The 17,690-nt window shown below is 42.7% G+C and overlaps 1 protein-coding gene across 3 annotated transcripts in view; it reads right to left on the reverse strand.

Annotated features, from left to right (window-relative positions):
* si:dkey-171c9.3 (uncharacterized) overlaps positions 1-17,690 on the reverse strand; it is a 64,334-nt gene that overhangs the window by 11,733 nt on the left and 34,911 nt on the right. For 2 of the 3 annotated variants that reach the window (XM_055643732.1, XM_055643733.1), the window contains 2 exons: positions 5,067-5,162; positions 3,087-3,218 (listed from right to left, as the gene is read on the reverse strand). In XM_055643732.1, coding sequence (XP_055499707.1) covers positions 3,087-3,218; positions 5,067-5,162 — 228 coding nt within the window. Of the gene's footprint in view, positions 1-3,086; positions 3,219-5,066; positions 6,903-17,690 lie in introns of those variants that run through there. The other variant, XM_055643731.1, reaches the window with a different exon arrangement.

The raw sequence follows: 17,690 nt of genomic DNA on the forward strand, positions 1-17,690 counted from the left end.
GCTCCGTTCTAAATGGCTTACTCCTTATTCTTAAACTGTGGCCCATGGTTCTGGACTCCCCCAACATCGAGAACATGGTTCCTGCCTCTAGCGTGTCCAAGCCCTTCACAATCTAATATGTTTCAATGAGATACCCTCTCATCCTTCTAAACGTTTCAGGTCAGGACCCTTCTTCAGATTGATTGTGGTGATGGGGAGGAAGCTGTAAGTTGAAAAATCCGCCGCGACCTAGCTGCGGCCTCGAGTACACGGGGACTACTCTCCAGCATGAAGGAGAGTAACAAAGAACTCCTACAACCTTGTGTCGACCATGCTGCGAATACGAGTTGAGAGCAAACTCGCCAGAACTCGCGGATTAGGTCGCCCAAGTGGGACGGCCGTTTAGTCAGTGGAGGGAATGGACAAACGATGTTTCAGATCTGTACTCTTCTTCAGACTAATGAAGATTGGGGAGAAAGCTGGAAAAGAGAGGTAGGGTGGGCAAAGTCTGGCAAGTGATTAAAAAAAACTCAAAATGATAAAGGGTCAGGCAGCATCTGTGGAGGGAATAGACAGACGATTTGGGTCAGGACCCTTCTTCAGACTGAGGGCAGGAGGGGAGGGGGGAAAAGGGTATATGAAAACTGGAAAAGGAGGGTGGGGGTAGGAAGTCTGGCAAGTGATTAAAAACAAAGGACTCAAAGACATTGCTGGAGGGTCAGGCAGCATCTGTGGAGGGAATGGAGAGACAACCATTTGGGTCGGGACCCTAGAATAAAATGGTGGGGGCATGGCAAACTGGCAAGTGATAGGTAGATGCAGTGAGAGAGGTATGACTGGCAGATGGATAGAGCAAATGACAATGGCTACAGGTGAGGAGACAACAGGATGTCACATGGGAAAATGCAGATGCTTTTGACCTCTTGACCTGCCACAATCCTTGTTATGAAGATAGTTCGGGCCTCTGTCATTGCCAAGGTGAGACCACATGCAAACTGGAAGGACAGCATCTAACATTCCACTTAGATAGCTTACATCCCACCACTATGATCATTGAATTCTCCGTTCAAGTCCTCTTCTCTTATCCTGCTTACTACTCCATTGCACAAACTTCTCCTTCCACCTCCCCACCACCAACCTGCTCCATTCCCCATCCCTTTTCCCAGATATCCCATTGTCAGATCCCATATCCATTGTATGCGTCCCCCTCCCTCTTTGCCCTCTCCCATCCCCATTCTGTCCCTGTGGCTTTAAATTTCATTCCCCCTTCCCTCATCTGACACCCTTTTTCCTCCTTATCACCTCTAGCCTTTGTCACGTACACTGCATATTCACCCTCCCCTCCCTCACCTTTATCCATCCATCACTTGCCAGACTTTGCCCCACCCTCACCTCTCTTTTCCAGCATTCTCCCCCTACTCCAGAGTCCTGACTCAAAATGCCTCCTGCCCTTTTCCTCCACAGATGCTGCCCGAACTGCTGAGTTCCACCAACCTTTTGGGTTTTTTTTGCTCAAGATTCCTGCATCTGCAGATTTTTGAGTCTCTGATATGTAATCAATGAGTTCGGATTACACAATTCCAATTATTTTAATTTTTGACTCGCCCGATTAGATTCCAATTATGCAAACCTTTCCAAACTTGATCAAGTTCTAAGCTGCAATTTAATTCTTTCATTGTCAGGATCTGGTGATATTCAAGTTTTTCCAGTTACTGCTTAAACGAGTGAAGCATTGTGCAAGTTTACAAACTTAACTATAAGCGTTTACTGAGTCAATCTAATTTTTGAGAGCTTTTTGAGTAAAGGGAGACTGAAACAGTCAATGGCATCTATCCTGCCATTGGCTACCCGCAGTCTATTTTGAAGGAGCTAATTCAGCTAAACCAGTTCAGCTGGTTTCCTTTTAACATTTACGAGAAATAATATGATACAAGATCCAATTTCAAAATGCATCTTTAATAGTCCTACAAAAATGTATTGCAAATGAATTTGAATTTAAATGACTAGTAGAACAATTTGGTTTGAATTGGCTGCAATAGTAAAAAAAATATTTTGAATAGTTAGTGGTTGTATCATGAAGACTCTAAAATGTAGCACGTTTATGACTGCCATTTATTTGAATGTTCTGATACACACATTGGGTGCGTGTACCACTAGCTATATCAGCATTTATTGCTTATCCCTCCAGAACATAATAGCTTGCCACCCTCTTGACCTGCCACAATCCTTTGTGGTGAAGATATTCATAGGAACTTCCAAACTTCCACCACAATACTCAACAGTTAGACTCACCAACAGTGAAGGGAGAACAAGTACATGATCAATCGCAGAGGTTCCAGAGAATGGTGCAGTTCTTAAAGGCTAGTAGGGATGGGCAATACATTCTGGGTTATCAGCAGTGTCTTAATTTGACCTTTCTTGGTGGCTGAAGTTGGGGGTTTGGAAAGCACTATCAAGTGAGTCTTGGCAAGATACAGCAGCACATTTTGTAAATGACATCCACTAGAGTCAAACTAGATGGTTAGGAAAGGGGCAGAACTAAAATTTAGGATGATACAATAGGTGACAAATAAGTGAGATGATCACTCCTGGATTGTGTTGAATTTCTTAAGTGTTGCTGGAGCAACATTCATCCAGAGAAGCAGAAGGGTTTCTGTCACACACCTGGTTTGTGCCATATTTTAGTCACAGATTACTCTGGTAAATCAATTTACATTTCTGGTCAATAGTAACCATGCAGAACATTAATGGTGTGATTTATTCTGGCACAATTCCATTTTTCCATCAGCTCTTTGAAAGAAATATTCATTGTCCCATCACAAGCCATAAATCCAACATCCTCTTGCAGGAACAGAAGAAATTCCAAATGAGAGAGGTTTCCTGACTTCTCCTGATCTAGAAGTGTGGATGGGGCATGTTGGTCAGTGTGGGCAAGTTGGACCGAAGGGCCTGTTTCCACACCATATAACTCCATATAAGTAGTGATGCTGAGGAACAACAAATTGGAAAACTGCCCATCCCCGAGTTGGAGAAAATCACATCACAAATAGCTGCATAATTTGACACTTCTGTAAGGAGAGAAGCATAACAATGACTTTGAATTTTACCTGTAACTCATCTGCCGCGGTCTCAGAATGCTGCTGTAAGCCTTTGATCAAAATTACATCATCTTCTTTTAGGTGATGCGTGTGGATAGATTCCATCAGGTCGTGAAGTTCAGGGTAAGTGGTTGTCACCTCCTATGAAAGAGTACAAGCAAGATAACCTGGTCTGTGCACCAAAGACACGATGGAAACAATTATGAAATTACAATCATAGGTGAAGATTGACAGGAAAAACTGGGATAGAAATTTGGTTTTCAATATCATTTTGACTCCTATTTCATAATTGAAAAACTGAACGTTGAGAGAACTCTCACTTTTCAACCTCTTTCCATATAATATCGACATTCCAAAATGTCGATATTCCAGCCAATGATAATTCCGACATTCCAGCCAATGATGTCGTTTTGAAGTATAATTAACCTATGTATACTGTGGGAAACATGTCAACTAATCTGTAAGTAGCCAAATCCCACAAATAGCTGCATGGTGCGCTAATGGTTATTGGCCGTGTCTTCCTTGATAAATTCACCTCCATACTCAGCTTTGTGTGAGGAGGAGCTTTGGATGTAGGATGTTTGGATAGCACTGGGGAAACATTGTGCGTTACGGCCCTCAGCAAGCTAGCGAGCACCTGCGCCCTTCCTGCCCACAACCCATTCTTTTAGCTTATGTCATTCCTGCTGGACTTCACCACTTCAGGTGCCTGTACTGTAACGTCCGCTCGTGTGTGCCTATAAATGTGCTGCACGGCACCCCTGGGTGTGACCACCATTAATACCACGCAGCACAGTCTGATCTCCACTGGTCTTGCCTCCCCACTGACACTAGCTCAAGAGCTTCCTTTGTCAAGACCACGTGATAACTAGTGTCCAATGTATCCCCCATGTCGAATGAAACCATGCACAGGCAACCTCTATCTCACAATGTGAAGTTTAGAATCTAGGATGTCAGGATCTTCATGGGCAATCTCAACATTCAGTGACAGATCTGAATGCTGCTCCGCTACCATTGCTCGGGAACTCAGAAGATTTTACATTGACATTTGAAGAGGTCACAATGGAGAAGAGCTAGCCAAATCAAAGAACAGGCCAGTGGGCATGCTTTCTCGATTCATCTTCCAGCACAAGCTGGAAGAGGAATACAGTCTTCATAAGTGTGCTTCTCCATTACGAATGAACAGGAATTGTGTCTCAGTGGCTCCCCTAGTGTGGTTAGAGAATGCCTATGATGGATACAAAAAGATGGAGTAATTCAGCGGGACAGTCAGCATCTCTGGAGAAAAGGAATGGGTGATGTTTTGGGTCGAGACCCTTGTTCAGACTACAATGCCTATGATCCTTTGGCTCATTCCAACATGGAAACAATACACTATGGTCATCAGTGCTTGTGCCCCAATGCTGGAAGTTATGGATGAGGCCAACAATGATATGCTCAGTCCTTGGGGGAAATTAGCACAGCTTCACATCCCCGAGAGAAACAAACAAATCCTCCTAAGTGAAATCAACAACAGAGTGGGAAAAGGCACCACCCCAGGAGAAGTATGAATGCAAGAAAGGAATGCTGTAATGTTGGAGGAGATTGCTTTCTGTTCACATGCCCCCTTCTCTTTCTGGTTGACATTAAATATTTTGTGGCATTAGTTCAAAGTAGTGGAACCACTCTTAGTCTCTTGGCCAATGTATATTCCACAATCAATATCAACTGAAAATATGCCAGCTTCTCATCCAATTATCTTGTTCAAATTACCTGCGGCAGTTGCACCTTTACAAGGATTACCCTTCAGGAATATTTCAAAAGATGGAAAGCACTTTGGAAAACCTAAAGAAAGTACGTGGACGACACTATAAATACAAATCTTTCCTTGTTTCTCTGTCTGGGCAATACTTCACAGATGGAACTCAAATCATACAGCACACTTCCACAAGCGTTCTTAAGGGTGCTGCACATGGTAATGATGAGTTCTTGGCGGTCCGTGTCACTTACTTCCTTGACGGGTACTGGAATTCGTTGCTCACGGTTTTCAATCACCACCTGACATAGTTTCTTGGTGCTTTGCAGCCAGTAAGTTGGATCTGACATCTGAGGGGAAAAGTACATGAAAGAAAAAATGTCAGATGAACAGAAAAAGTACCTCAAACTTAAAGTTATTTGAGTGTGGATATCACAGGTAAGGATATTTCATTGTCCATCCCTTATTGCCCCCAAACTGCAGAAATAGTTGAGAGTCGTTCACATTGGTGGGTCTAGAGACACATGTAGGTCAGAAAGGGTTAAGATTGCAGACTTCCTTCCCTAAAACAAAAAATTAATGAACCAGGTGGATTTTTGCAGTAGCTCCACAACTTTAGTTTAGTTTAGATACAGTGCAGAAATAGACTCTTCAGCCCAAGCTGACCAGCGATCCCTACATATAAACACTATCCAACACCCACTAGGGACCATTTTTACATTTACCAAGCCAATTTACAGACTTGTGTTTGTAACTTGCTTTTGTTTTTTAAATTCCAGGCTTTCCATAAATAGTTCAATTTAAATTCTCCAGATGCCATTGTGGATGTGATCTCTGGATCACTAATTTAGAGCACTGGCTGTTACTTACTTAGCCACTGAATTTAGACAGCCAGTTTATCCCATTGTATCTGAAGAATAAAGAGGGTTGGGTTCAGTATTAATTGGGTTCAGTATTGATGTGGATAGAGAACTGGCTGGCAGACAGGAAGCAAAGAGTAGGAGTAAACGGGTCCTTTTCACAATGGCAGGCAATGACTAGTGGGGTACCACAAGGCTCAGTGCTGGGACCCCAGCTATTTACGATATATATTAATGATTTGGACGAGGGAATTGAATGCAACATCTCCAAGTTTGCGGATGACACGAAGATGGGGGGCAGTGTTAGCTGTGTGGAGGATGCTAGGAGGCTGCAAGGTGACTTGGGTAGGCTGGGTGAGTGGGCAAATGTTTGGCAGATGCAGTATTATGTGGATAAATGTGAGGTTATCCATTTTGGTGGCAAAAACAGGAAAGTAGACTATTATCTAAATGGTGGCCGATTGGGAAAGGGGGAGATGCAACGAGACCTGGGTGTCATGGTACACCAGTCATTGAAGGTAGGCATGCAGATGCAGCAGGCAGTGAAGAAGGCGAATGGTATGTTAGCATTCATAGCAAAAGGATTTGAGCATAGGAGCAGGGAGGTTCTACTGCAGTTGACATGGTCTTGGTGAGACCACACCTGGAGTATTGCGTACAGTTTTGGTCTCCTAATCTGAGGAAAAGCATTCTTGCCATAGAGGGAGTACAGAGAAGGTTCACCAGACTGATTCCTGGGATGACAAGACTTTCATATGAAGAAACTGGATAGACTCGGTTTGTACTCGCTAGAATTTAGAAGATTGAGGGGGGATCTTATAGAAACTTACAAAATTCTTAAGAGGTTGGACAGGCTAGATGCAGGAAGATTGTTCCCGATGTTGGGGAAGTCCAGAACAAGGGGTCACAGTTTAAGGATAAGGGGGAAATCTTTTAGGACCGAGATGCCAAAAACATTTTTCACACAGAGAGTGGTGAATCTCTGGAATTCTCTGCCACAGAAGGTAGTTGAGGCCAGTTCATTGGTTATATTTAAGAATGAGTTAGATGTGGCCCTTGTGGCTAAAGGGATCAGGGGGTATAGACAGAAGGCAGGTACAGGATACTGAGTTGGATGATCAGCCATGATCATATTGAATTGCGGTGCAGGCTCGAAGGGCCGAATGGCCTACTCCTGCACCTATTTTCTATGTTTCTATTTTGCGGCCAATAATTATCAGACAGCAAATTTAACCCTGAGACAATAGTTACTAGTGTCTTGCTAAATTGTCCAATTAGTGGGGTAAAATCATCTGGAATTAACTCAACTAACTAAAAAATATATATAGTCTGTCAGTAATCATCATATTTTGCTGCTGTGTGTACAAAAAAAGTTAATTAAGTTGTTAATCATTGCAGAATACCCATATAAATCAACACCAATACTAGGCCAGATGCCTCCAGCAGTCCAATAGCCATTCCTATTGAATCCATCATTTACACACTTGCAAAGCAGATCTCTGGCCACAAAGGATCTTATAGAAACTTACAAAATTCTTAAGGGGTTGGACAGGCTAGATGCAGGAAGATTGTTCCCGATGTTGGGGAAGTCCAGGAAAAGGGGTCACAGCTTAAGGATAAGGGGGAAATCCTTTAAAACCGAGATGAGAAGAACTTTTTTCACACAGAGAGTGGTGAATCTCTGGAACTCTCTGCCACAGAGGGTAGTTGAGGCCAGTTCATTGGCTATATTTAGAGGGAGTTAGATGTGGCCCTGTGTGGCTAAGGGGATCAGGGGGTATGGAGAGAAGGCAGGTACGGGATACTGAGTGGGAAAGCCATGATCATATTGAATGGCGGTGCAGGCTCGAAATGGCCTACTCCTGCACCTAATTTCTATGTTTCTATGTTTCTAAACTGCCATGTTACCAAACACTCAGGATTTTTAAAAAGGCACAGTGCTGGAATAACTCAGTGGGTAGGCAACATCTCCGGAGAACATGGATAAATAAAGGTTCAGGGCTGGACCCTCCTTCAGTGATTAGGGAGGAGAAAGCTGGGAAAGGAGGTGTGGTGAGACAAAGCTGATGAGTGCTGATTCATACTGAACAAGAAGTGAGTGTCACGGTGGCACAGCAGTAGAGTTGCTGTCTTACAGTGCCAGAGACACCAGTTCAATCCTGACTACGGGTGCTGTGGACTCCGTGTCTCCACACTGTGTCCCTAAAGTCTAAAGTCCAACAAGCGTGGCCCAATGATCCAAATGCCAGACTGGCCATGGATCCCTGCTGTAATACAAGGCAACTCCACCATGAGAGAGAAGAAAGAAAATAGAAATAAAGCAATGGGCAGGTTTTGTTATATCTAGCTCTGTTAAATCCGCTGCCATCATCAGTTGTACAAATTAAATGCTAATGAGCACAAACGTACACGGATCAGTCCACATATCAGCAGATATAATTAACGTCAGCTTCACATTATACCAGTTAAGGGTAACAAACCTGCAGCCCACTCAGCCCAACATAAAAGCTCATTTCAAAAGTGGAGCTGTTGCATTTTTTCCAAATGTTCTGTACTTCGTGTAAAGGCTGTGACAAGGGCAGTAATAGTTCTCGTGATCTTGCGGTCAGAAAGTTAGATTTCAATCTGTAAAGTACACTGTGGCCCGTAACAGGAAAAGCGACTGATAACACTGCTGCACCATAAACTCCTCTGCAGACAGGAAGTACTGTAGTACTTCAAGGTAATTTCTGATTAACTCGCTCACCAAAAATAAAGTTTAATTATCCAGTATGTATCATTCATAGAGGTGATGCACATTCAAATCTTAACCAATTTACTTCCCTTCTCTGGTCAAGCAGTAAAGTATGAAAATGCAGAAGAATAATAAACAGTAAGGAAAACTACATAACAGAACTTATCAAACATTATCTCTTTGGAAGACTAAATTCACAGATAAAGGATATTCTCTGTAAAAAACACCTGCATCGCCATTCAATATGATCATGGCTGATCATCGAACTCAGTATCCTGTACCTGCCTTCTCTCCATACCCCCTGATCCCTTCAGCCACAAGGGCCACATCTAACTCCCTATTAAATATAGCCAATGAACTGGCCTCAACTACCTTCTGTGGCAGAGAATTCCACAGATTCACCACTCTCTGTGTAAAAAAAATGATTTTCTCATCTCGGTCCTAAAAGATATCCCCCTTATCCTTAAACTGTGACCCCTTGTTCTGGACTTCCCCAACATCGGGAACAATCTTCCTGCATCTAACCTGTCCAACCCCTTAAGAATTTTGTAAGTTTCTATAAGATCCCCCCTCAATCTTCTAAATTCTAGCGAGTACAAGCCAAGTCTATACAGTCTTTCTTCACATGAAAGTCCTGACATCCCAGGAATCAGTCTGGCGAACCTTCTCTGTACTCCCTCTATGGCAAGAATGTCTTTCCTCAGATTAGGAGACCAAAACTGTACGCAATACTCCAGGTGTGGTCTCACCAAGACCCTGTACATCTGCAGTAGAACCTCCCTGCTCTTATACTCAAATCCTTTTGCTATGAATGCTAACATACCATTTGCTTTCTTCACTGCCTGCTGCACCTGCATGCCTACTTTCAATGACTGGTGTACCATGACACCCAGGTCTCGTTGTATCTCCCCTTTTCCTAATCGGCCACCATTCGACTCTCGGAGTCATACAGCGTGGAAACAGGCCAATTGGTCCCAATTATCCATGCATTTGGCCTACATCGCTCTAAACCTTTTCTCTCCATGCACTAGCCGAAACAACTTTTAAATATTATAATTGTACACACGTCTATAGGTTCATCTAACAACTCATTCCACATAACCATTGCCCTGTGCATGAAAAGATGCTCCCAGTTTTTTTTAAAAAATATTTCCCCTCTGATCTCACATCTCTGACCTCCAGGTTTAGACTCCCCGACCCTGGGAAAAGGGCGAGTGATTTTAAGGCTATAGCGGAGAAAGGAGGAAGAATTTTTTTTAGGGACACGTTTACTGTTTTATAGGTTTCGGCCCGAAATGTTGCCTATTTCCTTCACTCCATAGATGCTGCTGCACCCGCTGAGTTTCTCCAACATTTTTGTGTACCTTCGATTTTCGAGCATCTGCAGTTCCTTCTTAAATACTGTTTTTATATAATGGCCTTGAAATTATCATGTACTATTTTTTTCCAATATTAAAACATTTTAGCATCCTTCCTAATTCTATCCTGGAAATCTTGAAAAAGATGGCAAAAGGTGTTACCACCATTTACAAAACAGTGTTAGAGGTTCCTCTCCAGTTTCAGGAGAATGGGGTTGGAGCTTTTTAATTGAATTATTTTAGATTTTAGTTCTTAGGAAGAGCTTTGAGCTCATCTGCCAGCCCCTAAAGTGAGACCTTCACAACACCACCAACATTCCTCCACAGTCATGGCTGCTGTTGGTGTACTGGAGGGCAGGACGTATTGTGCCAGGTTCACTGCCTGGGAACTGGAGAGAGACAGTTATACCATTTGATCTAAACGAGGGACAAGCTCTGTGTGAGGGGGCAATAGAGACACACCAGGACACTGTGCAGGCACGCATTGTTGCAAGGTTGCCACTAGGGAGGTTTCCTGCATGAGCAATATTCTCCATACTGAATGGTGCTGCAAGAAATATCATGAACACAAGATTGATAGGAGTAGAATTAAGTCATCAAGTCTACTCCACCACTCAATCATGGCTAATCTATCTCTCCCTCCTAATCCCATTCTCCTGCCTTCTCCCCCATAACCTCTGACACCCGCAAGTCATAGCTTGAGACTTCTTCATTGCAGCTCTTGGTGTCACTTCCATTCACACGGGGCTAGAATCTTTCCCTCCGATTCCATAACAAACACACCAGTTTCCGCTGGTTTTCTCCCCTCTCTCCCAGTTGGCCTCCAACTATCTCCCTTGACACGTCTCTATCTCCCTTCTCTCCACAAATCCATTGATGCACCAGCCCTCCGGCATTACTTCAGCATCTTGTTCCTCACTCCATTAATTCCCCCATCATCCGTCCATATGCCGTCATTCAGTCCCATGGCCATTCCACACAAACGCTCAAGAGCACATCACATTTCATTTCACTGGGCCAATTCATTTCACTGCACCTTCGGGTGCGTGTGACGATTAAAATTGACTTTGACTTTGATTTACAGAACAACCTCTCACAACTGTTGGCAAAATAACCAGTAACCAGCATGAAGCTCTACAAACTGGGTGGGGATCAACCAGTGCTACGCTTCATAGCAATGGAGCAGAGAGTGCTTGAACTCTCCTGGGTGTGACAACTAGCCCTAGGCACCAGGAGATGTTCAATTTGATTGCAATGTGCAAAGTGCATAAATTCAACCTTTGTACACAATCGTTCATCTGTACAGGTGTCTTTTGCAGTAGGAACTGCATCTAAAAGCAGGAAGCATGGTTTATAATGAGATTGTATAATAGTGTGTCACCCTGGCTGCAGGGCCAACCAACACTCATTAATTTTCCTCTGGTGCTTTTCTAAAGGAGAAAGGGTGGCACAGTTAGTTGAGCCCTGCCTCACAGCTCCAGTGTCGAGATTCAATCCAATCTCCAGTGCTGTAGGTGTGGAGTTTGCACATTCTCCACGTAACCATGTGTTTTTTTCTCCAACTGCCCTAATTTCCTCCCACATCCCAAAGACGAAGAGGTTGGTAGCTTAGATGGCCCACTGCAAATTGCTCCTAGTATATGGGTGAAGGTACTCTGTGGGGAGTTGATGGGAATGTCAGGAGATATAACTGGAAAATTAGTGGAGGGTTGTGATTGGTTCTGTGTCTTATGGAGATAGGGATACATGGGAAGGGAAGTGTAGCCTACAACTCCTGCTCAATAAGTACTGCTTAAATCACTAGAGGTGGTGGAGGAGGAGGAGATGATGCTGGCATTGTGGGAAAAGAGGTTAGACACCTTTCATGAGGGCGACACCTACACCCTTGTGTAAATTAATTAAAGCACAAGTTGATTTTGCTATTTTTTTTAAATGATGAGTTTCTATGTCCGATATATGTTCTTATATTTTTCTGAACCCCTATAATTCTCCTCTCAATATGTTCTTCTGGCAATTTTCCATTCTCTGGGTATTAATTAGTGATTTCTGTGCAATTTGCCAAGTCAAGAGAGTTCATTGTCATGTGTCTCTGACAGGACAATGAGATTCTTGCTTTGCTTCAGCACAACAGAACATAGTAGACATTGACTACAAAACAGATCAGTGTGTCCATATACCATTATATACGTAAATACACACATGAATAAATAAACTGATAAAGTGCAAATAACAGATAATGGGCTATTAATGTTCAGAGTTTTGTCTGAGCCAAGTTTAATAGCCTGATGGCTGTGGGGAAGTAGCTATTCCTGAACCTGGTCGTTGCAGTCTTCAGGCTCCTGTACCTTCTACCTGAAGGTAGCAGGGAGATGAGTGTGTGGCCAGGATGGTGTAGGTCCTTGATGATATTGCCAGTCTTTTTGAGGCAGCGACTGCAATAGATCCCCTCGATGGAAGGGAGGTCAGAGCCGATGATGGACTGGGCAGTGTTTACTACTTTTTGTAGTCTTTTCCTTTCCAGGGTGCCTTCAGTTAAATGTGTAAAAATAATAGAATAGAATAGTTTCTTTATTGTCATTGTAACATGAACCATGTACAACGAAATTTAAAAATGTCAGCCAGTCAGTGCACCATTCAAACATTTCTAAAAGCTAACGATACATACAAGATAAAGTATTAAAAGATAAACAACTAAAATAAATATCATGAAAATAGCACGCATAAACACCCAACCCTCCATCCTTCTGTCGATTCCACAGTGTACCACAGTCCCTTAGTCTGTATCGCCCCTGCGTTCCTTGGCGACTACATTTAGTGCTTTTATAGCAGTGGGGTAAAAACTGTTTTTTAGTCTGTTCGTCCTTGTCCTTGTAGATCTGTACCGTCTGCCTGACGGCAACAGTTCAAGCAGGGAGTGTCCGGGGTGGGAAATGTCCTTTATGATACTCTGGGATTTTTTGATCAACTTCTAACTGTTGTGATGAAGATGAAATAGTACCAGTGGGCCTTAAAACATAAATATTGTACCAAAGTAGACTGTTATATGGTTATATGGTTATATGAAAGCCATTCCCTGGTTCATGGCCAACCTAGCCAACATGTTCAGAGATCGGTCGGAGAGCCGGTGAGAAAGCGCCACACCAGTTTGTCAAACATCCTGCAAAGACGATGTTCTGGGTTGCTTCAGCTGCTACGGTGTTGGTGGAATGATGAAATCACCGCAATATAACACTGTGTTGCAGAGAAGAGTGCCGGAGATTAAGATATTTCCAGATGTCTCCGTGATATTCCAGCATGAACTTGCACTGTGCTACACATCAAAGATGGTGACCAGATTTTTCTAGCAGAAGGAGATATGTGACTTGGACTGGCCCGGTAACTTGCAGGACTAGATTCCGAACAACAGAGGAGGATGACTGAACTTTAGTGCCTTCCCTCACAGTGGGAAACTTTGATCCCGCTGTGTGGGGATGTTTATCTTAAAGACTATCGTGTTCTGTGTTCTGTTTTATTCGTGTGGCTGTAAGGTGACACCAAATTTCACTGTACTAATTGGTGCATGTGACAATAAATGTCTCTTGTCTTGTCAAATGAGGTCAATTATCAAGGAGAGTCTGATAGGAAATGACTGAGACATGACACAGAAGCTCAAAGAGGCCACAATTCAACTGTAGTGTTGAGATGAAAAAGTCCTTGTAAAACTGTCAGACTTTGATTGATTCTAAGTCAAATCATGATAAAGAACCGTGGGTGAAATATACTGAAGACATAATGGTGCAATGATAATAAGTAAAGATAGACATGCAACATGTATATTGACTTTTATAGCCGGATGTATACTTGGTTCCATTAACAAGTATGGAGTATTAGTTGCCTGCAGTCAGAGAGGAGAGGGAGTGATAGCTATTGCTGGAATAATTCAGCATGTCAGGCAACATCAAGAGATCGCAGATGCTGGAATCTGGAACAAAACATAATAATAAATAAATAAATAAATAAATAGGAAAGCTTCTGGACAAACTCAGTGTATAAGGCAGCATCTGTGGATGGAAATAGACAAGTAACATTTGTGGTCAGGACCCTTTGGACTGTTGGAGTAGAAAGGGAAGCTCTGGTAAAAGAGGTGAGGGAAAGGGGTGGAATAAGAATTGGCAAGTGATAGGTGGATCTAGGCGAGGAGGGACTGATTGATAGAGAAATCAGATAGGGGAGAAAAAGGTGGAGATGATAACCAAGGCTGGCAGCGATAAGTGCAAAAAATAAAAACGGCAAATGGTTGAGTGTTAGTGGGGGAAGGTTGATGGGGGTTGAACTGTTCTTCTATATATGCCATTCATTCTTCTCCACTGTTGAATTTGGATACAGCACTTTTCATTTAGCCATTTAAAAATCTTTCTGTGCTTTGATCCCATTTGCTGTTTGACTTTGCTTTTGACTGCCTATATATTTTGCTTACTAAGTTTCCAACTTCCACTTCCTGCTTTATTTCTCTCCTTCCCAAATTCCATTTGTGGTTCCTATTCCCCTGCCAATCTCGTTTAAACCCTCCCGGCACCGCCTGAAGCAATTTAAATTCATTAATCAAGTTTCTAGTCATGTTTTAACCCTTCAGTTACTTCTGTGCAGCTCCCAATTCCAAATACAAGACGAGTGTCTGCCCATGGATGCAACTTGCACCAAATTGTCATGAATTGTAAGGGTAAAAGATCTCTTTCTAGTATGACGTTTCACCACTGGTGGAATAACCTTCGCGCAATTCCTCAAAAGACATGGCAGGAGGTCTAGCTGTATGAGATCACATCATGAGGCCAGTCAAGCTATGTTATGGAATCCAGCATCAGAGGGACGGCACAGTGGGAGAGTTGCTGTCTTACAGCACTCGAGGCCTAGGTTTGATCCTGACTATGTGTGCTGTATATATGGAGTTGGTACATTCTCCCTGTGACCACATGGGTTTTCTAAGGGTGCTCCAGTTTCCTCTCATGCTCCAGGTTTCTAGGTTAAATGGTTTTGGTAAAGATTGTAAATTGTCCCTAGTGTATAGCATAGTGCGAGTGAATGGGGTGATCGCTGGTCAGTGCCGACTCGGTGGGCGGAGTTTCCACGCTGTATATCTGAACAGAACTGAACTTATCAGAGGGTAGCCATTGTCAGGTCTTCTTACAATACAGTGATTGTATCTTAAAATTCATAGACTTCCACAGAAGGCTCAAGGATTTATGACAATCACTTACCCTGCAGGCAATGACACTGAAATGAGTGCAGAGCTCACAGCCAGGCATGGAGCCAGGTTTTTGAAAGTCTGATGATGTCAGATCAGTGGCCACAATGGCAGATGCCAGACTTCAGAACTTAATTCCATGTTTCATGGCTTTCTCCACAACATATGCCTGTTATTAAAACCTCCCATAACTGCAGGAGGCCATTCCACCCATTGAATCTATGCCCAATAGAACAATCCCATTAATATTTCCCTATAATCAATACTCCACTTGTATACATTCCCATACAATCGCCCAGATTCTGCCACTAAGCCATGTGCTCAAGAGATGTTTATAGTAGTCCATTAATCTATCAAATGGCTGTTCTTTGGAAAGTGGCAGGAAGTCAGATCGCCAAGGGAAACCTACATGGTCACAGTGGGAAATACCACACCTAGAGCATTGGAGGGCAAGATTGACCCTGGTTCACTGGAGCTGTAAGACAGCATGTTTACTATCCGTGACAGTGTTATTTGAAAAATGACAAAGAGATGTATACTAATGTGTAGGAAGGACCTGCATATGCTGGTTTAAACATCTGATGTATTCCAGAGAGTGTTAGATATAGCTCTTAAGGCTAATGGAATCAAGGGATATGGGGAGAAAGCAGGAACGGGGTACTGATTTTGGATGATCAGCCATGATCATATTAAATGGCCTTGAAGGGTAGAATGTCCTACTCCTGCACCTATTTTCTATGTTTTTAAACTGAAGATAGACACAAAAAGCTGGAGTAACCCAGCGATTCAGGCACCATCTCTGGAGAAAAGGAATAGGTGACCAGAAACGTTGCTTATTCTTTTTCTCCAGCCATGCCGTCTGAACCACTGGGTTCATCCTGCTTTATATGTCTATCGGAAAGATAAATAACTTTTTGTTTTGCTGATCCTAATGGGAGCACTTGGAGGTTCACAAAAGACTATAGCGTTTAATTTCTTGAATCCATGCAAGAGCAATCTAGATAATCTTACATTCCCATCCTTTTCCATAACCCTCCAAATTCTTTCAGATTCCTTTTGAATTTACAATTGAATGTACTTCTACTACCCCGGCTGTATATTCCAGAACCGTACCATTTCCAACATTTTTAAAAAAAAAATCCTCATGTGAGCTGCTTTGCGAGAGACTTGGCCACAATTTTATGTGAAACCATCAGATTGCTGAGCATACCTTGTTGAAATGAGAAAATGAAAATTTGTCATTATGACCTCAGTAGTTCATTGATGTAATTACACAAGGGTAATTACTTCTCACATTATTAATTAGTCCTGGAACTTTGTGAAGATCTAGTCCCAGCGTGTGAGAGTTGAGGCGGGCCTGAAATGTTTGGAAATGGGAAAGATTGCTTGCTGTCAGACAACTTAGTTGAGATTAAATCTAGATTCATGTGGCATTAGGTTTCACGTGTGAATGCAGGGTGTGTTATGAAGAATTAGATTCATATTCTTACAAGGCTGTTGATGCCAATGTGCCTTGTCCTATAAACTTATTTTTCCCTGAAAAAACTGTTATTGCAATATCTGGTCAAGACTATTAGAGATAGCTTCAGCCTGACGTGAATCTATCTCTTAGTCTTGACCAGATATTGTAAAAACAGCTTTCTCAGGTGAAAATAAGTTTATGGGATAAGGCATTGGTGCTGTCTGTGTGGAGTTTGCACATTCTCCCTCTGAGTGCATGCATTGTCTCTGGTTTGCTCTGGATGCTCCGCTTTCCTTCCACATTCTGAAGATGTCCAGGTTTGTAGGTTAATTGGCCTCTGTAAATTGCCCCTAGTGTGTGTGCAAGGTGAAAGTGGGATAATATCGAACTAATGTACGGGGTGATAAGATGGTCGGCGTGGACTTGGTGGGCCGAAGGGCCTGTTTCCACACTGCATCTCTAAACTATCCTAAGCAGTGGCAGCTGTCAATGACCAGGGATGTTGGCCCAATGCCAGTAAGATCCTGCCTTAAGTATTTTGGTTGAATAACCTCCTTTGTACCCTATCAGGATAAAATAAGAGGCAAAAGCAAGTTCCTTTTTTCTCCCTTTATTATTCCACTACTTTATTTCTCACATCATTCCATGGGCTCTGGTTCCAAGATTGCTCAACTCCTGATTACTCAAGATTCCAGCATCTGCAGTTACTTGCGTCTCCATTCTGTAGGCTCGTCCTTGCTGCTGCTGGTTTTTATTTTATGCTTCACTTCTCATTATGTTGCTGCGAGTAAATTCATTTAAATTCATTTCCATCTTCAGCCAATCCACAACAAAGAGCCCATTCCCTGTCCCAACATTGCTCTTATTCTCAAATGGTTTCACAGGAATGGAAAATAGTTGCTGCCACTTTATTATTTTAGTAAAGCTGTATTTTTAAATTGCAAGTTAAATGCCCCTCTGTTCAACCTCCACACCATATCAGCAAAAGCACATTGTAACTGGGAAGAAGTTCCACACCTAATTATAGTCAGAGAATACTGTTGGTTCTGGAGGCTGGGTGATAACTTGCCAGTGAAAGCTTCTGTATCCGGTACAGATTGTGACTGTAAAACGGGAGCAAGGCAGTGTCTCAGAAGCTCCACATCTCCTAGCAGTAAAGCAATAACCACATGAAAGATCATGCAGGAAATTCAAGTAGAGCCCACGGCCTTGCTCAGGGTGCTCAACACAACATTTCCAGTGA

This window comes from Leucoraja erinacea, chromosome 12, assembly GCF_028641065.1.
Source record: "Leucoraja erinacea ecotype New England chromosome 12, Leri_hhj_1, whole genome shotgun sequence".
NCBI classification, from domain to species: domain Eukaryota; kingdom Metazoa; phylum Chordata; class Chondrichthyes; order Rajiformes; family Rajidae; genus Leucoraja; species Leucoraja erinaceus.